Source organism: Tachypleus tridentatus, chromosome 13 (genome assembly GCF_004210375.1).
Source record: "Tachypleus tridentatus isolate NWPU-2018 chromosome 13, ASM421037v1, whole genome shotgun sequence".
Lineage (NCBI taxonomy): Eukaryota > Metazoa > Arthropoda > Merostomata > Xiphosura > Limulidae > Tachypleus > Tachypleus tridentatus.
In genome coordinates, this window is record NC_134837.1 from 59589801 (window position 1) to 59613712 (window position 23912).

General features: G+C 31.6%; 1 protein-coding gene across 6 annotated transcripts in view; it reads right to left on the bottom strand.

The window, feature by feature from the left end:
- The window catches only part of LOC143239829 (C-Jun-amino-terminal kinase-interacting protein 4-like), a 118534-nt gene that overhangs the window by 31784 nt on the left and 62838 nt on the right, over positions 1-23912 (bottom strand). For 4 of the 6 annotated variants that reach the window (XM_076481383.1, XM_076481380.1, XM_076481379.1 and 1 more), the window contains 7 exons: positions 23626-23781; positions 15721-15943; positions 12355-12486; positions 6964-7129; positions 5522-5671; positions 1110-1154; positions 30-210 (listed from right to left, as the gene is read on the bottom strand). In XM_076481383.1, the coding sequence (XP_076337498.1) occupies positions 30-210; positions 1110-1154; positions 5522-5671; positions 6964-7129; positions 12355-12486; positions 15721-15943; positions 23626-23781 (1053 nt within the window). The remainder of the gene's footprint in view (positions 1-29; positions 211-1109; positions 1155-5521; positions 5672-6963; positions 7130-12354; positions 12487-15720; positions 15944-23625; positions 23782-23912) is intronic. The other 2 variants (XM_076481384.1, XM_076481381.1) reach the window with 1 other exon arrangement.

Genomic DNA, 23912 nt, shown 5'->3' on the forward strand with positions numbered 1-23912 from the left:
AATTGTGTGTGTGTGTGTGTAGAACTTACCTTCCTCGTTGGGATCCTAACCACACAGTTGGTAAAGCACTGCTTATCTCTTCCAAGTTATCCAAGTCTATTGTCTTATCTGGTGTTACCACACATTCCTCCTCTTTTATCAACTCAGACTCTGTTATTATTTTCCAGAGTTTCTGGTCATCATTCTTCTCTGTAATAACACTATTTTTGGCTGCATATGATTTAAAATAAATACATGAACATTAATGTAAGAACCTAAAATATTTTATATTTAAATAAAACTAACTTTCTAATTACAAACTTATTATTATATTAAACAATTATTTTATGGATAAGATTCCTTTTTAAACATATTTTCCTACTATACTTTTGCAAGACGATGTTACAAATAAATCAGTCAGCTGTAATAAGAGGCAACAAACAACATGCAGCAAGAAATTAATGAATACTTTTAATTATTTAGCAGGCCACTACATAAACAATCCTTTTGTTGCTAGATGATAGAATCAACATACAGCAAGACATCTTTGATAATGGTATATAAACTAATCAGCCATCACAACATGAAACAAGCAACATGCAGATATTAACATAAATTTAAACAATTTATTCAATTCCTTAATAACAAATCTTATAAGCCAGTCAGCTATCATGACATGAAAAAATGCAACATGCAGCAAGAAAAACCAAATATCTGCAATATCTTAAGATATTTTATAAACTTGTTATACATCACAACATGGAAGAAACAAAATAAAGGGGAACTAAAAACTGGATAGCTTTTTAAATTTCTCTGAAAGATGTTTGATAGACCATTAAGTCACCACTAAATGTAATATGGAATATGACAGAAAACTCCTTCAACTCCTTGGTAAGACATGTAATAAAACCATCCAGCCATCACAACATAGAACAAGCAGTAACAAAAGAAAAACTAAACATCTTCAATTCCTTAGTGAGACATTTATTAAAACCTTTCAGCCATTACAACATAAAACAAGCAGCAACAAAAGAAAGACTAAACATCTTCAGTTTCTTGGTAAGACATTTTATAGCACCATCCAGCCATTACAACATAGAACAAGCAGTAGCATATGAAAGATTAAACACCTTCAACTCCTTGGTCAACAGTTTCCTTGTCATGTTCCCCATCACCTAAGAGCACAAAACAGTTGGAAATATTAGAATGATGAAAAAAAGAAAAATAAGAGCAAGGTATCATTTATCAAGGTTTGTGAAGAAGTATTTGATAATAAAGAGGATTATACGACTGGAAGATAACATTAACAGGTCAGGTAAAATACATACAGTATTCTTAGCCCACAATTATTATCACCCCTGGACAAGATTTTAATGTTTCCTCTGTTTATATGACCATTAACAGTTGTATAGCATGTTTCTCAATACCTGAAGATAAGACAAGTCTCAAAGTCACATGCTAATATATGCATTTTTCATAGTGGTAGAAATTATACAACCTATATTACATTTAAGACACCTATACTGATATATTACATCTTTGATAAACTGATATTCAATCTTTACATCTTAAAATTTTATTTATTCAGCATAATGGTTTAAATAAAAATGCAAAGTCTACAAAATGATGCATTCTTGCCATTTTAAATGAACAGAAAAGTGGAAATTTGCTTGCTATGAAAGTATAAGTATTAGCATTCTTTTTTTATTAAACTTCTTGGCAAACCAGAAATAACGTACACCTGATGATTGAGATTAGGCCTAATAAGTTAACATCTTATTTCTTTTCTTGTTTTGTGTAAATTGTGTTTGCAGTGGCTTATAATTTAAAAGGAAGGAAGTAGTTATGTGTGTCTAAGTTATTGTGTATGTATGTAAGAGAGGCTAATATTCTATTTATATTTTGATGAATTATAATTTCAAGATTTATTGAATGAGAACTAAAAATAAACTTATAATTTTTCTTTTCTTTTCTTAAGGTATGAAACTTTAATTTTATAAAACAGTTTATGTTTCTCAGGCACTGGTAAATGTTAGAATATTTCAATCAAGATAAGCCTGATTACATTGATAACAACAACCTAACAGAATTAGGCAAAGAAAGGCTTATTTCAAGCAGCTAAGTTTGGGCCTCGGCTGCTACAATTGTTTTCCTTCATTTACATTTTGATGTCCTTCTCTCCAGTCTTTCTTAATTTTAATTAGTCAATTTTGTTAATATCAGAATGAAAGCAGACCATTTGGCACCAATTACTCCCACTGTAAAATTACAATTTTCAAACTACAACCCAGGTAATGCCATTTTCAGAAAATGCTCATGGTTGGATAAAAGCACAAAATACAGACAGTGTACATATTTATATTAATGTTTATCAGAAGCTTTAGATTTTTATAAAAACCCAGTCAACTGTCACCATAATTGTAAAGATGTATAATCATCACAGTGTCAAAATTTATGAATACTGAAAAATTACAATAATAAGTAGGAATTAGATTTTTAAACAGTTCAAAACAAGTATCATCATACTTAAATTGTAGAGAATATATAAAAAAATTAAGACAAAATTATTGAAATTTGAAACAAAATAAAAAGTTTAAAATTGATGAGTGAACACAAAAAAATAATGTCAATATAGCTCATCATTACTGGAAAAGCAAATTAGCCAAATATATTACCAAATAGATTACCATCATCTTATTAATTGGATAACTGTACAAATGATAAAAATTTAAAAATGAAATATTTAGATTATTCAAACATGGTAATTTTTAATTTATCTTATGATTTAAATTACCCAGAAAAAAGTATCCTAACCCTAAATTTTTACTTTCTTTTAGCAGCAACTGTTTAACAACATCATATAGACAAGTAATATATAATTTAAAGTATAAGAATGGAAAGCAGTGGTAAAGGTCTATCATCACTTAACTATTTTAAAATTAATTCAGTTTATTTGAATGGACTCATGACTATTTAGTATGTTACAGTTTTCTAACCATAACTATAATTACAGTAAGTGAATGTTCAAAGTTTGGCAAACGTTTAGTGATCATTACAAGTATTTTGAACACAAAATTTTTTTTAAATTAAGTATCTTAACTAAAGATTTTTCCATGAATGTGTATAGTCTTTTCTTTTTCGTTACCAGTCCAGGTGCAAAATGATTTCCACATTTATCTCAAAATTTCCAAAATTCACTTGCATCATCTCTTAACTTTCTAAATAAATTTCTTTTTTTTTTCAGTAAAACATTACATCTTATCTGATATTTTCATACAAGGTTAATCAATTCAACCAACTTCATAACCACCAAAAAACACAAAATTGAAATAAATCTAAATTACCCCTTTTCTTTCCAGAATAGTTACAAGTTGTTACAAGAAATTCTATTTGTTTTTAAATTCATAACCATATATATTTATGTATACTTACATTTTTATTCTTTCACTGCCATTTGAACCATGTCTATTTTTCATACTATTACAAGCTTTAACTTGTTGAACCTGCAGCTCATATTACTTTATCAAATTATGTCACTATGAGCTACTTGTGAGTGTACCTCATAATTTTTTTTATTAGATTATTTTTATTTAATTTACCTAATCTGACCCTTTAGCTAACCTAAATTTTTATATTTTCATTACTTCTATAATAATAAATACAGAATACACATAAAAACAATAAAGTACTTTCTCAGGCCTTCTGTTTTATCTTTTGTGATTGATTGTCAGTTACACTTAACCTTACTTTTTTATACTAGTAAAACTACTGCACTTAATATTTTTTATGTAATTAAATAATGATCTGAAAAACACAGAATAATAGCATGCAAAAAGCAGAATGTCTCAAAACTATCACAACGTTTTTTGGTTTTCAAACTATAGGACAACAGCTATTAGAAATTCATCTAAGTTTCTCAATGTGCTTCCCAATAGAATTTGAACTGAAAGTGAAACTAAAAATTCTCTGTAATGTCATTTAACAGAGTAAAAACCTGAATTTTTTCATATGTAACATACATTATGGTATTGAATGTCAGAAAACACTACTGGTAATTTCTGTAAAAGAGAACGTGAAACATGGGAATAGCAAGAATGTGTCTAATTTTCTATTTTATGGCTCAATAACCAAATAAGATTGAAGACTATACAAATTATGTTTTGCTTGAGTGATGACAAGATTATAATGAGAAATTTTACATACTTTTCATAGGGGTGGTAGATAAATTAAAGAGGGAATGAATAAAGACAAAATGTCAATTCTCATATGAGAAAAAAATTCAGGATTTTTTTTATAATGCCTTAGCCTTCAGAACTTAAGACTTATAAACTATTAAAATTAGCTACATTTTAAAGCTATGTATATTGACACACCATAATAAGAAAGTCATTTAATTAAATATTGAATGTAACTCATTAAAACCTTGTCACTAGTGCACAAAAGAATGCTTATGGTAAAAGAGTTAACAAGAATAACACTGAAATAATAGTTACTAACATTTCAAAAACTTTAAAACAGTGTATTAATGAAGACACTGTGATTATAAAACAAGATACAAGAAAAAGTATGATTTTATTAACAAGAGACTAGTCACTAATGTTTTACACAAAATGAAAAATTATTTTAAGATAAATATAAAGTAATAAAGTTAACTACAAGTATTCTTTCATCTATAGATTAAAATAAAAGTTTCTTAATAATTAACATAAATTTGAGCTTCAAATTTGTTATTTTTAAGTTTAAGAGCAATATCTTAAAATTATCATTATAAACTTTCATAATCAACAAAATTGTAATGACCACTAATGATAATTACTATAACAAGAGCAATCAGAAATGGTACGACCTTGCCCAATGTTCCTTTTTGAGGTTTTGCACATTTATATTGGATAATATGAAATTTAACTTTTAAAAAATGATAAAATTCTTCTCAGATCCAAATGTCAAGAGAATTGTCCCATATTAACTTCCCACATACATTAGTGAATTAGTCTTAGATATGCATGCAGAAACACAATCACACAAACACACAGACCTGATTATAATAACCTCCTCCTCTCAGAAAGCAAATGTGATTAACATATTAAATATAAATGAATAATGCAATAGATACTTTCATAGCCAAAAGTACAATTAATCTGAAAATAGCACTTAACACAGAAAAGCTGCCATCATAAAAGACTGGATGAGTTATAAAAGGAAGAAGTTGTCACCATAAAATATTGGTTGAGTAATAACAGGAAGAAGTTGTCACCATAAAATATTGGTTGAGTAATAACAGGAAGAAGTTGTCACCATAAAATATTGGATGAGTAATAACAGGAAGAAGTTGTCACCATAAAATATTGGATGAGTAATAACAGGAAGAAGTTGTCACCATAAAATATTGGATGAGTAATAACAGGAAGAAGTTGTCACCATAAACTACTAACTGCTGAAAGTAAAAGGCTGGAATTATCGTCAGACTAAACAAGCAGCATGACCAAAACCATAAATAAAGTTCCAGTATTAATATTGGTCATTTCAAAGTTTATTAACTTACCTTTCATAGATCCTTCAGGTGAAGATGACAAACTTGAAACACCCATACATTTGAAAACAGTAAATCCTTGTTCTTCATTTTCACTTAGTTTTTTATCACTTCCAAAATTTGTTAGTGACTCATCTACTGGGTAATCGGTATCTTTAGCACCTAAAACATAAGTTTTATTTATTTCATGATTAGTAAGTATTAAAAGGTTAAACATATTAAGTAAAGTAAAACAGTAAAATATCTAATAATAGGATTAATATCTAAATGTCAGGTGAATCAGAATTAGAATCAAGAAACATTTAACAAAACTCCTGACAGTGTATATATTTTGACTAGAATCTTTGTCTATAACAGTATTAAAGTTACACTGAATCATTTAAAGGGTTAAAGCTTCCTCTAATACATAATCTGAGGAAAGAACATTTACTAGTCTCTTCACAAGAAACATACCTGAGCAGAAAAAAAAAACAACCTATAAATAAATACTTCACAGACTTAGAAGTAGATTGTGATTTCTAAAATCTGCATTATGAGTGCTAATAACAAAGATCAGTTAGTACCACAGTTTTTAGTTGGCAATCTGCTTATTAATTAAATATGACTGGCTGCATTTACTAGTATTTCAAATTAAATATCACTGAGTACATATCCTGGTGTTTCAAATTAAATATCACTGACTGAATTTGTAATGTGATATTTTATTTCACAGCTTTTTTAACCAAATACATGTACACAAATCAAATTTTGTTTTATTAATATTAAAAATCTCAAATAAAAGAGCCCTCTCCATTATGAGCAAGAGGTGTAAAATGTTAGTTTAATCAATGTGGCTTTCATTTGTATCAAATGTTAAAACATTGGTTGAAATATGTTCAACGTTTCAAGCATAACTCTGGAATCAAATAAGTAGGGTAAAAATAATAGGTCAATCAGTAGCTTTAATTTTCAAATATGCCATTGGTATCAAATATCAAAATGTTATTTTCATTAGAATGTCATAATTATCATATATTTCCATGCAACCACACATTAAAAATGGATAAAAGTCATGTATTCAAGATATAAACAAACAGCAATCTTTTCACTTTGGTGAAATATTTATTTTGTGCTTTATTCAGAAAATGAATTATTGTTTCCAGGAGAGTCAACAGCACTAGAAATGAGTTAAACTTTAACACTGTTTAAAAAAACTCAACAAACTGGGTTACATTTATCATCAAAAGAACAATTACAAGACTTTTTGAATAATCATTAAAATATTCATTAGTTTCCACTGTATGCCTTATATGATTAAACATTATATTAAGAAATCATTTTACCATAACACACTGACATGTTTTCAATGAATAACATTTTTGGTTCACTTATTTTAATTGTAAGTAAAATCATAGACAAATAAACCTTTCTCAGCTGGAAAGATTGGATTAAACCAATTAAAGCATGCAACATACCTGGAACACTGGCCATACACAGAAGGTGGGCACTACAGACATGGAATGAATCCAAGGTGCTAGCTGGGTTGTTAGCACTAATTACTGTTACTTTGCTTCTCGTGTGTGAAGAACTACCGATCCATACAAAAGATGACAATTTCTTATCCAATGCTTCCAAAGAGTTCTAAATAAGGGAGGGAAAAAAATCATAGAAATGGCAAATATAAAATGAAATCAATTCTATATAAAAACAGAAATACACTTTGTCATTTAGACCAAAACATACGTAGCTGTTGAGAATTTAGAACATTCAAAATCAAGAATACTATCTTTTAAATTTAAAACATTCATCTACCAAAATCATAATTATTTCATAACCAAGAAAACATGTATCAAATACCTAATAAAACTGTTCAAACATATTCATTATCCAGTATATCCACACTTTAGACATGTTAAAACATATTTATAACCACATGGACTAATTTACTAAAATATATATGCAAAAAGGACTCGTTTGGGTTAAGAAAATATCTTACGTAGAAGAGCAAACAACGTTTCAACCTTCTTTGGTCATCATCAGGTTCACAAAGAAAGAAAGAGGTAACTGACCAGAAGCTGACCACATGTTTGGAAGGGGTTGTGTAACTGAGTATCAGAATGTAGAGGGTGGTATTAGATTTTGAATATATAATTTTATATTATTTATTTTATTATATTTAATACAGGTATAAAGGCATTCCTTTATATTGGTTTATTTTGGGTTTAAGTTGTTGTATAAGTAAGGCTTCTTTAATTTTGCGTTTGTTTATATTTGTTTCTTTATTTAATACAGGTATAAAGGCATTCCTTTATATTGGTTTATTTTTGGTTTAAGTTGTTGTATAAGTAAGGCTTCTTTAATTTTGCATTTGTTTATATTTGTTTCTTTATTTAATATTTGAGTGTTTTCTATGGTTATGTTGTGTTTATTTGACTTGCAGTGTTTGAAAACTTGTGAAGGTGCCTTTTTATGTTCTTCGAATCTGGTTTCCATTTTTCTACCTGTTTCTCCAATATAGAAGTCATGGAAGTTATCATATTGTATTTTATAAATAATGTTGGTGTGGTGTTTGTCAGTGTAGTTTTTACATAGTATAGACCTCAGTTTTGTGCCTGGTTTTTGAATAAATTTGGTATTAACTGGAATGTCATATTTTGTTACTATTTTGTTACTAAAAGTGGGTTTTCTCGACATCACTGATAACTTACTAAAATGTTAAAACACACATAACCAAGTGGAACAATGTGATGAAATGAAACACACTTATAACCAAACAGACCAATCTACTAATATGTTGAAACATGTTTATAACCAAACAGACCAATCTCTGGTTCAAGGGCAGTGGAAATGGAAGGAAACATAACCAGCACTTGGTCTTTTTTTCCTGAAATTCTACATGCATTAATTCACATGAAATTCAGGTTTATGTAAATCTATAGCTAGATGACATCTAAAAACGTTTTGACTGGTTTTTGTCAGTAAAATTTGTGATTTTTCACCCTTATTCCCACAATGATCATGGCATCCTTTAGTACATTTTCTATGGATCATTCACCATCCCAAATTTTTTGCAAAACTTGTGGAAAACTGCTCAAACAACAATCCAGTATCACCTAGTGTTTGTTCTTGTTGAGGTGGAAAATAGGTAAGATTCAATATAATTAGCAAATTTAGATGTGCCAAAGGTGTTACAAGTGTATCAAATAATCATGATTGCATACCATTTTTCTCAAAAAGTTAGCTGTAAAAGAAGCAAGAAAACTTCAACAATAAAAGAATTGTCAAGCACACAAAAAGAGACACAACTATGTAAAGAAGCAGTATAATACAGGCTGGGTATGAGAGTGAAAACAACTGATACAACTGTGAGAGAAAAGAATGTTCAAGTAATGAAAATAGAATATGAAGACATTTTCTGAATGAAGTGCAACAATGTCACAAGGGTAAGAGGAAACACGAATGTTCAAATAATGGTGAAGTAGCACTATCATAACATTTAGGTGATCCACTCTGATAGGATGAAAACACCTTAACTTGTTAGAAAACAGCATGACAAAATGATCCCAATATCATGCACTACACATACCTCACTTTCAGATTTCCAGTTTTCCAGATATGAGGGGTAACCCCTTCACCTATCAATACAGTCATATTTTCTGCTGTTCAGTAAGAGCTTGCTTGTTAAAACATGTTTTGGACTAAATAGACCTATCTACTAAAATATTATATTCAGAATTGAGTAAATGTATCAACTGAAAATGTTAAAACACATTCACAATTAACTGAACCAATTCAGTAGAATAATAAAGACAACTTTCTTTTCAGTGAAAGCGAGTTAACAACAAAACATCACAGCCTATCAAACTAATCTCAGGATATCCACACATACAAGGTAGCATTCTTTTCAGTGAGAGTGCATAATAACAAAACATGTAGATCACAGTTTTCATTGTATGTTTCATAAAAACTTCAATTTTAAATTATTTCACAAAAATATAATCATTTTCATTTATAATGTGATTATTACACAAGCAGCCAAGTCTGTAACTCAGACTTATAATAGGTCCAAAAGTTAAATTATTTTTAATATAATATTTGGGACAATCAGAACTATGCAGACACATTCACCCTCAAATTAAGAATATATTTTGTGTTACAGAACCAACAAGAAGAGAAAAAAAAACTATACGAGCATCTGGAAAACCACAATGAGAAAAACTTTCATTTAAGAACATTGTAATCATTAGTAATAATGTTCAAGAACTGTACACTAATTTTACAGATTTTATTCTGAATATGTTTCACTCTCTCAGTACAAGCTTGGTGAATTTAACAGAGTTCAAGACCTGAGAATAGCTATCAGAGTTTCCATAATACCACTCTTAATGTGTTTTGTTTATCTTGGCAAGCTTTTAGTAAATGAAATGAATCTTCTGTACAAAATAAATCTGATATTTTAATAAAACTTCTTCCATGACCATATGGAGTGAGAGTGTTGACTGTTCCAAGCTTAAAGTGATTTTCATGTTAGGATTAAAAACACTTTATCTGATAAGTATAAAATTTTAATTGTGTAATTTCTAAAACAACCTAAAGAAATATCAAAATATTTTCAGTAAAACTTTTTTATGTATTATTCTCTCTATCCTAAATCTCTTCCCATTTAGAAATTTAACAGACCTTGTAAATCACCATAAAAAAGAAAGACAGAAAAAAAATCTAAATTACCTTTATCGTTCCTTCTAGAATAACTGCACATTGTAACATGAAACAATTGTTTATTGTAAATAACTTAAAACTTGTAACAGTATATATTTATTTGTACTTAATTTTATTATTTTACTGCCCTATGAACTGTGTTTAACTAATAATCCCACTACAAAATTTGTAAATCATTCAAACGAGTAGCTCATATTGTCATAAAGTTACAAATCACATGAGCTTCTCATCAGCATAACTTACGAATTATTATTACTTTTCATTATTTTATCTAATTTAACCTAAGTTTCTAATTTTTATAATTTTGTTATTTTTTAACAATAAATAAATAATGCACATGAAAAATAAGAAAAATAGTACTTAGTGTCATTTTGTTTTTGCTGTTTATTTTTAATGAAATTTAAGCCTACTTTTTTATACTGAATACCACAACACTAAATAATTTTTATTTACTTAAATAATGCATCTAAGAACACAGAATTATAACATACACAAAGCAAACAGTCTCCTATAACTATAATAATTCATCTGGTTGTTTACATGCAATAAAAACTTTTAAATCTTAGTTAACTTGTTGAAGTGAACATGAAAGTGAAATTTTTAAAATGGAGATGAAATAGGCAAATTTGTGCTAAAAAACAACTTAAAAACATTTCATAAATTAAAACTTTGACATTCTGTTGGTTATAAATAACTTAGTACAAAACATCAAAAAGAACTACAAGCAGTTTGTGAAAGAAAGACTGTGACAGGTGAGTGTGGAAAGTGGGTTTGATTTTCTAGTTTACAGCTCCATAAATAAATAAGATTGTAGCTCTAAAAACTTCTATCTTGCTTTGTAATATCTATATTATAAGCAATTTATATTAAATTCCATTCTTCTATAAAAAAATTATATCTTGAATTTTAATATCTATGTTATTGTAATAATTTACTTTAAATTTCTCAATTCTCAGAGGGGGTGGAAGAAAAAAGATATCAAGAGAACACATGTCACAGTTCTCATACAAGGAGACCAATGATTATTTAATATTTACTTGTAAAATAATGATCTAAAAACTTGTACAACATTAAAATTTGATTCATTAATCTAATTTGGGTGTTATGTTTATTTATATATGTTAATAATAAATTACTTTAATTAAAGTTTTAATCTAACCTTCTGGAACATCATGAAATGCACATGAATATACTGAAAATACAGTACTTTAAAGTTTGAATCAGATCTTCTATAACATCATGAAATGCATACTTTCACCTACCTTCAACAGGTAGGTGAAGAAAAATTTTGACAAAATACTGTTTCATCATTATCTAATGTATACAAAGTACTGCAGAAAAACCTTCAATAATATGAAATCTGTTTTACATAAAAATTACTTCATTGATTTGATAAAATACTTTGTAATTATTTAGATGGGTGAAGTGTTAGCACACCAGGTGTACTTGAAATTTCTAAAATATCCTGTTATCAGTTAACCAGACATGGGTAAATATTTTTTAATTATTAAAAATAAGTTTAAAAAAAAACACATCAGAATAATGTACCCACAAATAGAATTACATAATTGTTGCTTATATCTGTGTTTGTTATAACTATTTTTAGAAGGGGCCAATGATGAACAGATCCTATGAAAAAATCAGAACTTCCTTATTCAGAAGCAAAGAGTCTGAGATTAATGTTTTTGGAACAGGTAGTAAGCAACTTCTACTTTACAAAGTTGTAATCATCTGTTTTTATTATGGTTTATAAATATATAATATCAAATAACATGGATTATGGACAATATGGGTAACACAGATTACAAAACCTACCTAGCCTGAGAAAGTAAGTTACTTCAATGGAATATTAAACTAGCATGATTTATAAGCACAGTGATATTTTCTGTACAACATAAATAAGGTTTTGACCCACCCTTGTATATATTTTTTCAGGTAAAGATCATAGGGCCATGTACTGTTGCCTGAGGGTTTTAACACTTATTGATAAGGAGAGAACTTCTCTCTTTATCAATAAAAGTGTTAATACCCATACCAGCCAGTCTGAGACATTTTTATTTCAAGTGAGTTTCTTATCATCGAGAATCAATGTTTGTTAAATTATTACTCTGAAAAATACCAAAAGAGTCTTGATTGATTAAGCTTACCTCTTCTGAATTGAAGAAAAGAGTTTCAGCTTCTTTGATTGACTCCCTCTCAGCATCTAAGGCTGGTACAATTGTTGATTTAGGTATATAACTCTTACTACATGTTAGGTCTATTCCCACAGCACACCATATCTATAGGTACACAGTAAATGATAGAAAACAAATAATATATTATGTTAAACTAACAAAGTAAAGCTGAAGAGTTATATAAAATGTTATACAGATTGTGATTAGACAATTTTCAAAATGAATTTAGTCTTCTACTTTAGGTAGGCCACCAACTAAACAAGTACTTTGCTAACAGAAAAATTATCCTAGCAGTTATAAATATACAGAACATAACAGAATTATATGTAAAAATATAGGATATGACTGTTATAAATCTGCTTCTTTAGTGTTGGTAGATACAGGTTTAATATCATACCACCAATACATAAAAACATGTTATGTCTTGTAATTATAGTGGATTCTCTGCTACATTTGTTAACTGATAGTTAAAATAGGATATCCTCCAGTAAAGAAATTCACAATGTGCTTGTTGTAATTATGCTGGAGTTTCATCTATATTTTGTATGTATACACACTTATATGGAGAGATGAATGTTCAGTTGTGTTTCCAAACATTTTCTGAAACAAATCTTATGAAATAATCCTTTTAATATTTTTATTAATAACAGTCAAAACTAAAGAATTAATGACTAGTTCAAAAGTCAGAATGAACTGTTTAGGATAAGTCTGAGGAGACATAAAGGAAGATAACAATAACAAACTCAAACACTGCCATTTTTAAATAAATTTTCATCAACTAATTGACAAAGAAAATAAAAACTACATTCTTTCCTATTTGGCATATGGATCTCTATTATAATAAATGAAAGATAGTGCACATTGGTTATTGTAACTTGAGTTATTGTAAGTATAATTTGGATGGGAATAACCTTAGCAGTGTCATGAATGAAAGGGATTTTGGTGTAATAGTGAATCAGTCTCTAAAGCAGTGTACTATTACTAGTGGTAAGGCAAAACGAATTTTAGGTTGTATCTACAGAAACACTGAATACAAGTTTAAAGAGGTTATAATTTCACTGTGCAGGTCACTGGTTAGGCCACATTTTGAGTATTGTGTTCAGCCTTGGGTTGTTTACATTAGGAAGGACACTGAATTAATGGAAATGGTTACTAGAACGGGACCTGTGATTGATGGCAATTACTCTATTTACTCCATACAAGGTTGGTTAACTTCAACCACTTAGTAATCACCAAAAGAAAATTGAAATAAATCTAAATTACCCTTTATTCTTTCTAAACATGAAACTACATTTGTTTATCCTTCTTATGTAGTTTTACACTTGTAATGATATACATTTCTTTATACTTGTATTTTATTGTTTTGTTACTTTTTGATCCATGTCTAATTACTATTCATGCCATTATAAGTTCTAAATCATTTGGGGAACATGTAGCTCATTTTATGCTATTGAATTACATTAATCAGAACTATTCCAATGGAACATGCAGCTTGTGTTAAGCTATTGAATTACATTACTTAGAACTACTTCAATGGAACATGCAGCTTGTGTTAAGCTATTGAATTACATTACTCAGAACTACTCCAATGGAACATGCAGCTCATGTTACGTTATTGAATTATATTAATCAGAACTACTCCAATGGAACATGCAGCTCGTGTTACACTACTAAACTACATTACTCAGAACTACTCTAAAGGAACATGCAGCTCATGTTACGCTACTGAACTACACTACACAGAACTACTCCAATGGAACATGCAGCTCGTGTTACACTACTAAACTACATTACTCAGAACTACTCCAATGGAACATGCAGCTCGTGTTACACTATTGAAGTACATTAATCAGAACTACTTCAAGCTGCTCATGAAAAGTTATTTTATTACAATTATTTATTTCCTCTCAGTTCCTTAATTTTACATTCTATTTACTTTAATAATAAATAAATAAAAAATAACCATGAATACAAGACAAAGTATCTACCTGAGTCGTTCTATTTCTTGTTGTTGCCTGACAATGCCATTTAACCCTCCTTTTTTATATTAATCGTATTAATGCATTAAACGATTTTTATCTAATTACATAACATATCAAAGCAAGCAATGTCCCCTAAATATTAATATTTTTCTGACTTTCTGACTATTCAACAACAACCACTACAAATTTATGCAGTCTAGTCTGTACGTTTCCCATGAGAACAAAACTTGTACTGGAAGAGAAACTGACAATTCTCTGTACATAAAAAATGAGATAGATGAAATCACTGGCTTTCTATTGGTTATAAATAATATAGTATTAACTATTAACAGATGATGAAAAAGATTTGATAAGTGGGTGTAGCAAGAGAGGTGTAATTTTCTTATGAGATAGCTCTGTAACCAAACAAAATTGAAAGCTATAAAAATTATGCTTTGTCTGAGCAATGATGATATCACAATGAGTAATTTACATTAAATTTCATACTAACTGGAGGCGTAGTGAATAAATTAAGGAAACATCACATTTCTCACACTAGGTATAATTCAGGATTTTTCTTAATATTGCCTTAAAAACATTAAGAACTTCAAACTTATATACTATTAAAATATGAATTAGTAAGTACAATTTTATGCTATACCAATTGGTATAATATATACTTAAAATAATTTAATTAAATTTTGAATGCAAATCACTAAAATTTGTGTGACATGCACAGTAAAGGATGCCTATGGTGAGAGAAGTGACTGTGTTTTGTAAATTTTTTGAATTTATTTACAAATGTTGTTATTATGGAACCCTGACTGTCTCAACATGTTCATTTAAGATCATTACAATTACACACTGTGTGTATTACCACATGTAATAAAACATATTTTATATAAAATTTAAATTGCTTTAAGTGGTGAAATGCTACTTCAATCAATAATTTATTAAACCTTCCTGTTACAAAGATATCACACAAATATATGTGGCTAAAATAAGTTACCTATGCCTTCCTAGATATTTTAAATATAACACACAGAACTCCCATAACCTGATGATTAATTTTTATTAATTGTCACAAGATTTTTAATCATAAAGTTCAAAGCTACAAAAGGAGCTATTTGTGCTATGACCACCACAAGTATCAAAATTCAGTTTTGACAGTGTTGGCTCAGAGACTTACCACTGAACAACTGGTATTATATTATAAGGTACTGAACTATAAGGCAACCAAGTCAGAAACAATGTATTCTAATGCAAAAACTGAGGCTACAAAATCCAGATAATGAAAGGGTTAAATTATTCATGTAAATTATCTAACTTAAAAACAAAAACAAACAAAATAATATGAGCTATAAATTCAATTACATACCTTCATTCCAGGATCCTGTCCCTGAAGTAGTCGACAGTATACTGGAACAGGAACAGGAGTTTCTGTAGGATAGCCCGAGTTCTGCTCATCCTCTAAAGTCTTATTTGGAACACTCCAGCCACAAGCTTGAATCCGGCCTTCATCTTTCTGCATGTGGGCTCTCACTTGTTTCAGTTGCTCTCTCCTTTCCTTGGCTCGTTGATGATGAAGTTTCTCCGATGCTCTAAATAAACATTTTATTACAAACAGAGTCCTAGACAAAACCACACATCCTGAAACACATACTGAACAAATGTAGTTACCATAAAATAAAAAAAATGCTATATAAAAGGAGTAAAACCTTTGGGTATATTGATGCAAGACATGAACATTCAAAATATAATGCTTACAATGGTACATCTTATCTACATCTCTCTCCTGTTGTCAATCAAATCCAACCATTTCCACCAACATCTAAACTGCTGACGCGACTTCATGGTAAGACAAGGTCACAACTGAAGACAAACATTTCTTTGTTTAATACATAGAACTAAAATTAATTTAAAGTTTGTAATTAACTATAACAAAATAAATGTGTCTGAATGGTGTAAGACCCACTGAAACAGTACAGATTTCTAAATTCAATTCACTTGACATTAAAACTTATGGAACAAGCAATTCACCTCCAACAGGTTTCAAACTTTCATCCACAATAATCACTGGAAATTTAGATAAAACAGTTTCAAGGGATTCACTACTTAGACCTTTAAAATTTTACCACAACAAAACCAGTCAGGAATCAACTTTTCACACCAATGTAACGTTTTTTTTTTATTAGGTACGAAACAAGATTAGGAATCAACCTTTCACAAAAATTTAACATTTTTCATTTATCATGGATCACCAAATCTAGGTCAACTTTTCACAATTAATAGAAAATTCTAAATCGAAAACTATCTATAGAGAGCAAGACTATAAATGAAGACAGCTAACTTTATGTATATTGTTTTTATGTTCTTACTTCAAATGATTAGAACTCTCAATTTCACATACTAAACAACGTTCATTCATTAGTAACTCATATTTTCTTTACCAAACAAGATAACAAATGAACTTTAGAAAAAAACAACTTTTAAATAAGAGAATGATTTCCAAGATTTATAAAGATTAAGTGCTACTGCTCACAATGGGAAATGTATGGAGAATAACAACAACTGTGTTCTTCATCTTATAATTAATTTGTCCTAATAAACTCACCATTTCTTTAGAACTTTAGTTAGAGGATAGCTTAAAATATAAGTATAAAAAAACTTTATTCTACAACCTTCCTTTTCATACCAAAACTGTAGTAGGCTAGCTTCCATTATATCATGATGAGACAGTCAACTCATACAGATTTGAAAATATATATATATAAATCATATGAAGCAATTTATTTTATGGCACATACGCATCCCATATATTCTACATAAATATCTTTTAATCTTTGCTTAACTCTCAACACAGACTCGGTCAAACTGACTGATCACTTTACCTTTTTGTACTTGTTTATAGATTTTATATTTACGATCTATCAGAGCAATGATGATTCTATTGCAAGTAATTTATGTTTGATATCTTAATCTTTCAGGAAGTGGTGGAAAAGCATAAAGAAGCTATCCAGAGAAAATGTCACATGTGTCATAATAGGGAGAATTTACAATTTTTAAACATCTCTTTGTAGAATTAAGAACTTAAAACTTATACATGATTAAAATATGTATTATTAGCTAAGTCTTTATGCTATACTAACTTGAATAACATAAACAAAAAGTAGTTTAACAAGATTTTGACACTAAACCTTTCAGTTAAATTCTTCTCAAAATATTATTTCCTTCCTTTGTTGTTGCTGTTGCTATTTGGTGTTTCATGGCGCAAAGCAACTAGGCTATCTGTGCCAAACAAGCAGTAAAAAAATAACAGTGAAAATATTATAAAGTGTAAAGGAAACTTAAATTAAAACAAAAACAGCAGCTCAACATCAGATAAAGATTAATGATACTTAAAAAATTAAAAACATTTGTAAGGTGGACAGTCTCACCATTGTCAAAGACACTGTCCAATGTTAGAAGTGAACCAATGGAAAAAAACACTTCTAAAATTATATTGTTGCTCATGGCTGTAACAACACCACAATAAAGTGGGCTATTCTGACTTGAGTGTCATACAGATCACACATTGGTGCATCAGTTCCAAATAAAAGAAAACAATAAGTTAAAAACTGTGACTAATTCGTAGCCTAGTGAGGACAACTTCCTCCTTCTAATCCTCATGGAAACAAGATGACCAAAGTCCAATAGAAGGTTTTATCTGAAAAAGCTTGTTGTCATGTTGCTCATTCCAACTTCCAAGTGGTGCAGATCCTTGAAATACAGAACCATAGTCCATGTATGGAGTAGGCACACCAGCAATAGCACCAGAGCAGATAGAGTAAGATGAGGTGTTGCTTGTTCCTGCAAATACCAACGTGGCCAGGTATCCAGAAACACCAGATAGAAGTAAATAACAATGAGAAATGGACCGGTCAGTTTTGAATAGGGTGAGAACTAATGTGAAGTGATTCCAAAGCCAGTAGAGATCTAAGTGAATCACTATAAATAGTACAGTTCCAGAGATTCCAACTATTTCAAATGACTGAGCATAATGATTGTAGACAGAGTCCTTTCACAGTTTTAGTCCTTTTAGATTTGCCAGAAACAAGACAATCTGGTGAACAAGACCTGTTTTTTTCTATCTTGTGAACGATCGCATTGGTGTTTCTATGCCACTTAGAAAACAAGAAATATCCATCTATGTGAGTGCTGATTGGCTGACAAGCACTGATGACGTAACTATGGATTCCCCCAATTTACCCAGTGTGGAGAAACACCACACTCAAACTATTGGTAGACGTCAGTAATACAAATATTTTATATTATTTCACGCAGAAACATGATAATCGCAAGTAGCTATTTTGACTATGTCTTTTATTTATTATCAAAATTTATTTGTATCTCACTAGAAATTTTCTTTTCACCCCTTTCAAGCCCTGGGGGAACAATTTATCACTTTATTGTATAGGCTTATATAATATATGGTAATTTGGGAGTTGCAACAAGTCATAATATTTGTCGGTATGAGCATATAGTCGTAATGTATACACCAAAATCATAATGGTTGGCATCTCTGCAGTTCATTTACTGCATAGCTTCTACATGATCCAAAGCTAGAGAAATGGCAAACAATTCAGCAGTGAACAAAGAAACTGTGGAGAGAAATCTGTGTGGAACCACCAAATCACAACAGACCATGGCAGAGCCCATAGAGTCACATAATTTTTAACCATCTGTAAAAATGGGAATGGAAGGATGTTTTCAAAGGTGCTAAGTAAACAGTGAATGGTACTTCAAATCAGAAGTATCTGCCTTCTTCACATGACTCAAAGAAAGGTCACACTTGGGGATGGTAATAAGCCATGATGGGATGAGCTGTCCTGTGGAGACATCATCTATGGACAGACCCAATTTAGCCAGCTGAAGAAGTGAAGAAAGCCCCATGCAGAGCCAAAGCTCCAGATGATAAGGGGTCCAACATCTTCAAGGACGAGGTTCTGGCAGAGTCATAGACCAAATTCCCAAATCCCAGTTTCAATCAAATGAGGGCACAATAGATCTTGAACACAGAACATTAATCTGCTCCCCAAGAGGTGGAAGAGAGGACATGGAGGATGTACAGCACCCTTCTACATTTGACGTGTAACTGCTTGATACGTAGAATAAAAATTGCCTGACAGTCAAATATAAGTCTCAAGAACTTTGCTTTGGGGACCACAGGAAGCATAGCTTCAACGAGACAGAGCTCGAAATCGGGAGAATACCTATTGGTGGCAAAAGTGTGTGCAGACAATTTAAGAGAAAGAAAAGGTAAAACTGTTTGTTGTTGTCCACTTCAGTAAATGACTGAGGGCAGTCTGTAGCTGCTGCTTAATAAACCTGATGCTCGATAATTGACACAAAATGTGAAAGTTGTCGACAGAGTCCATTTGCAACTGGTCCTGTAGAGGCATTGATCTTTATGATGAAAAATGTGACACTCAAGACACAGCCCTGAGGGACTCCAAGTTTCTGTCAGAAAGAATCAAACCCACATGAATTTGAAATTGCCAGTCAATTAAAAAAATTTTGATAAAAAAAGGCAAATGGCCGTGCAACCTGTATGAGTGGAAGTATCACAAAATGACATACCCCCACATAGTATAATTCATAAGCATTCTCAAGGTAAAAAAAACAAACAGAAACAAGGTGTTGCTTGAGAAAAGCTCTCTGACTGGTAGTTCAAGTCAAATCAGGTGGTCCAATGTGGAGTACTGTCATTGAAACCCACACTGGGTGGGCAAGATGACGTTGTTTGATTGATTCGAGGAACCAAACAAGATGAGCATTAACCATCCTCATCAAGATCTTACAGAGACTGCTTATGAAAGCAACTGGATGGTAGTTTGGAGTAATCTTGAGATCCTTCCTAGGCTTGGAAAATGGAAGGAGAATAGCATAGTGCCAAGCATAAGGAAAAGCATTCTCCTGCCAGATCCAGTTAAAAACAACCAGAAGAATAGCAAGAGGGGTAGGAGAGAGATGATGCAGTATTTCCTAGTGAATATCATCAGGTCTGATTATTTTACTACTAGACCAAAGAAGAGCAAGATCAGGTTCCACCAGTGTAAAGAGGTAATTATAATCATAGAGACAATCAGCCTGAAAGGAAAGAGGCAATCGCTCTGCCTGAGTCTTGATGGCTAAAAGATGGCAGATGAAGCAGAAATGCTAGATGCACAAGAAATGCCTTTGCCAAGAGTATCAGTGATGCTCTGGGCATCAGCAACTTTCTGGCCATCAGAGAGCAAGATCAAAGTATATTGCCCACTGATCTTCTGAATGTTGTCTCATATGACTTTGGAACTGGTGGTAGAAGAGGTGCTAATTCTGAACTTAATCCCAGATTCCTTCTGGTTTTAACGTCTTATCAAGCCTGCTGAAAAGCAATGCGGTTTAAAAGTGTGAGATACCTACAAAAGGTATCCCAGTCCTGTTTTTAAGTCTTCCGTGTCATGTGACAGGCAGGATTCCACCACAGACAAGGATACAGTGAAAAACGTGTTAAAATTTTAAGAATACAATTAGTAGCTGCCTGGACAACACAGTCAGTCATTGCTGCCATGCAGTCATCTATCAATGGATTACAGACAATGGCAGGATCAAGTTCCAAGAGAGCAGTGAAAGAGAGCCAGCATTGGGGTTAGGTGGAACTGTCAACTCTCCAAGAAAAGTAAGAGAAAAGTGAAGGGGAGCAGATAGAAAGATCAGTAGTAGTGTAAGACTGATTATGTGCATGAAAATAAGTATAAGAACCAGTACTGAAGAGAGAAAGATTGTGATCCAAGAGCATATACTTTTTGTTATTACCCCTCCCATCAATATATGCACCACCCCAAAGGGGATTATGTCCACTAAAATCCCTCAGGATTAAAAAGGGAGAAGGCAACTGTTCAATGATTCAATAACAGCATCAAGATCTCACTGATCATAGATCTCTCCAGGAGACAGGTAGAGAGAACAAACAGTGATGGTATGACCCAAATAAACAAAGATGGCTATGGCCTCCAAGGATGTAACAAATGGTAAAGACAAGGTGGGAGCATGCTGATTGACCAGCAGTTTTATTCCTCCAAGCACTTGTTCATCACACAATCTGTCATTTCTGTACAAAGAAAACTGCTGAAAGGTGACAGCATTCGCAGGTTTCAGCAATGTGTCCTGTATGGAGAGATACACAGAATGATAAGAATCAATCAAATGATCAATGTCATTTATATTCAACACAAAAACCCCAAAAGTTTCACTGTATCAAAGTGGCCATTTTTATTTATGTGGAGGAGAGTGGGATAGGAAAATCTTCTGTTTTTGACATTTTCTTTTTATTGGATAGAGGTCTATCGACCTCCATGGATCCTACCCTGGGTCAAGTAGGCAGGTCTGTGTCTGTGGACGAAGATTTCAGTGACTGAGGATGTGAACAAATAATAATTTTGCATCTCTAGGCTTAAGAAAAAGATGGACCTGAGGGAAAGCTGAAACCTAAAGCCAAAGAAAATGGACCCAGGCAGCCACCAAAAGGAGTGGAAAGGACAGAGATGGGAGTAGATGCAGACTTGTCAACTCTTTCAACAATTGAGGGCAGAAGACTCTTTAGATGTTTTGCAAATGACACTGCTGGAGGCACAAAGATCTGTCTGCACCCCCACTATGGCAGTGAAATGGAGTGCAGCAGCATATTTCTGAGATGGAGTGGGGAACAATAACTTCCAAGCCTCTGGGTAGAAGATATTGCTCACAGTCTTACAAGCATTACACCTCTTTCTCCTCCACCCACTTAGGGCAAGAATTAGAGCGAGAGGGGTTTGAACCACTACAGCAAACACAGTGTGGTTCCAGTTTGTACTCATAAGCATTGAAATCTTTGCAATCACAAAGAGCATTTGGTTTCTGAGTGACCAAACCACTGACACTTGAAGCATCTGAAAGTGTTGGGAACATATGGCTATACTTTACAGTTCAGATAATCTGCTTTTACTGTGACATGTGAACATGGTAATGTAAACACCAAAATCAGAACATCAGTAGGCATCATAATTCCATCTTTGCAACTGGAGATTCACTGCATCACAGAAATGCTTTGGCTGGAAAAACCAGCAAGGGTCTCCACTTGGGAATGTTCATCAAGCCCTTCTCAACAATAACTCCCCTTGAGGAATTTAGGGTAGCACAGGAAGTAACCTTGATGGGTATATTTTTAATACCATTCAAATTCAGGAGGAATTTGATGTCTTGTGATGAAGATGCTTCCAGCAATGTGTTTCCTGTGTGCACCTTCCTTACTGACTTGGAGGAGCCAGCAGTCCCCTCTAAACCCTTTTGAATGAAAAAAAGGAAACATCTGCCTTAGGATTTCTCATATAATGAATACAATATGAGAAATCTAGGTACAGAAATTAACTGTGATGGTGATTGTTGAACAGTCATCCATTTGTGGCTGTTTACCAATTATTATTAATTTTATTTGTTTATTTTTTCTTCATGGATGGAGGTGCTCATCTCCCCCCACCACCACAACCATGGAGCCCTACAAGGGGATGCACTGCAATGCCAAACAAGAACATTGCAGCAACACCATGGTTTTGTTAGCACTATACCCAAATACTAGCATCAGACACAATGTGCACAACACCTGTTGAGAACATCCAACATTAGTACTTAGTTGACCCTAGCACAAATGGACCAGCTGATTAACTTTGGTTGGGCCAACCCAAGGCCAGCCATCTATGAGAATTCAAAGCCAAAGCAGTGTGTTAGGGTTGGACCCCTCAACCACAAAGATCCTCTCCTCCCCTTCACAGGTTGCCATATACAGCAAACATGTTCAAAAATTCAAAATGATAACTATGTTAAATATCTTAAGCTTCAAGTACCTAAGTCTGTCTTTTTTCTCATTCCAGACACACAACTCATATTTCCACTGATAATAACTACCTAGCACAATGAAGCAATATGGCAGTTTATAATACTTTTGATAAAATTTGTAATACTTGAGAAGTGTTACATTATACATGTGTGTGTGTGTGTGTGTGTGTGTGTGCATGCATATGGGTAGTTGTAGTACTACATTTAGATATGTTGACTTACAAAACTGGAGAGGTGTTAATTTTACACTTTTGTAGTTTGAGAATATGTAGAAATATTACATATTAAATCTGCTCATACATATGATGTTCATATTTAACAGAGATTGGTAAACAGCTACTGAACATAAATTGGTAATTAACAGTAACTTAAACATTGTTTCTACACTTACAATTCTGTTTCTGAAAAATCAAGGCCTCTATGTCGATCACTCAATGCTTTCTTTCTTGGACTATCAACAACAGAAGAACCAGAGATGCAGGACTTCAAACTTGGAGAAGGACTAGAGTTTCGTTGTTTGTCTGTTCCACTGAATAAATTGCTAAAACTGAAACAAAAACGTGTTTATATTTCTATGCTCAAACTGACAATGTTTTTAACAACAGTATAAACTTAAACAGCATGAAAACAATATTTACACATATATTTGTCTTCTTCAACTCTCTTAAGTTGAAGATT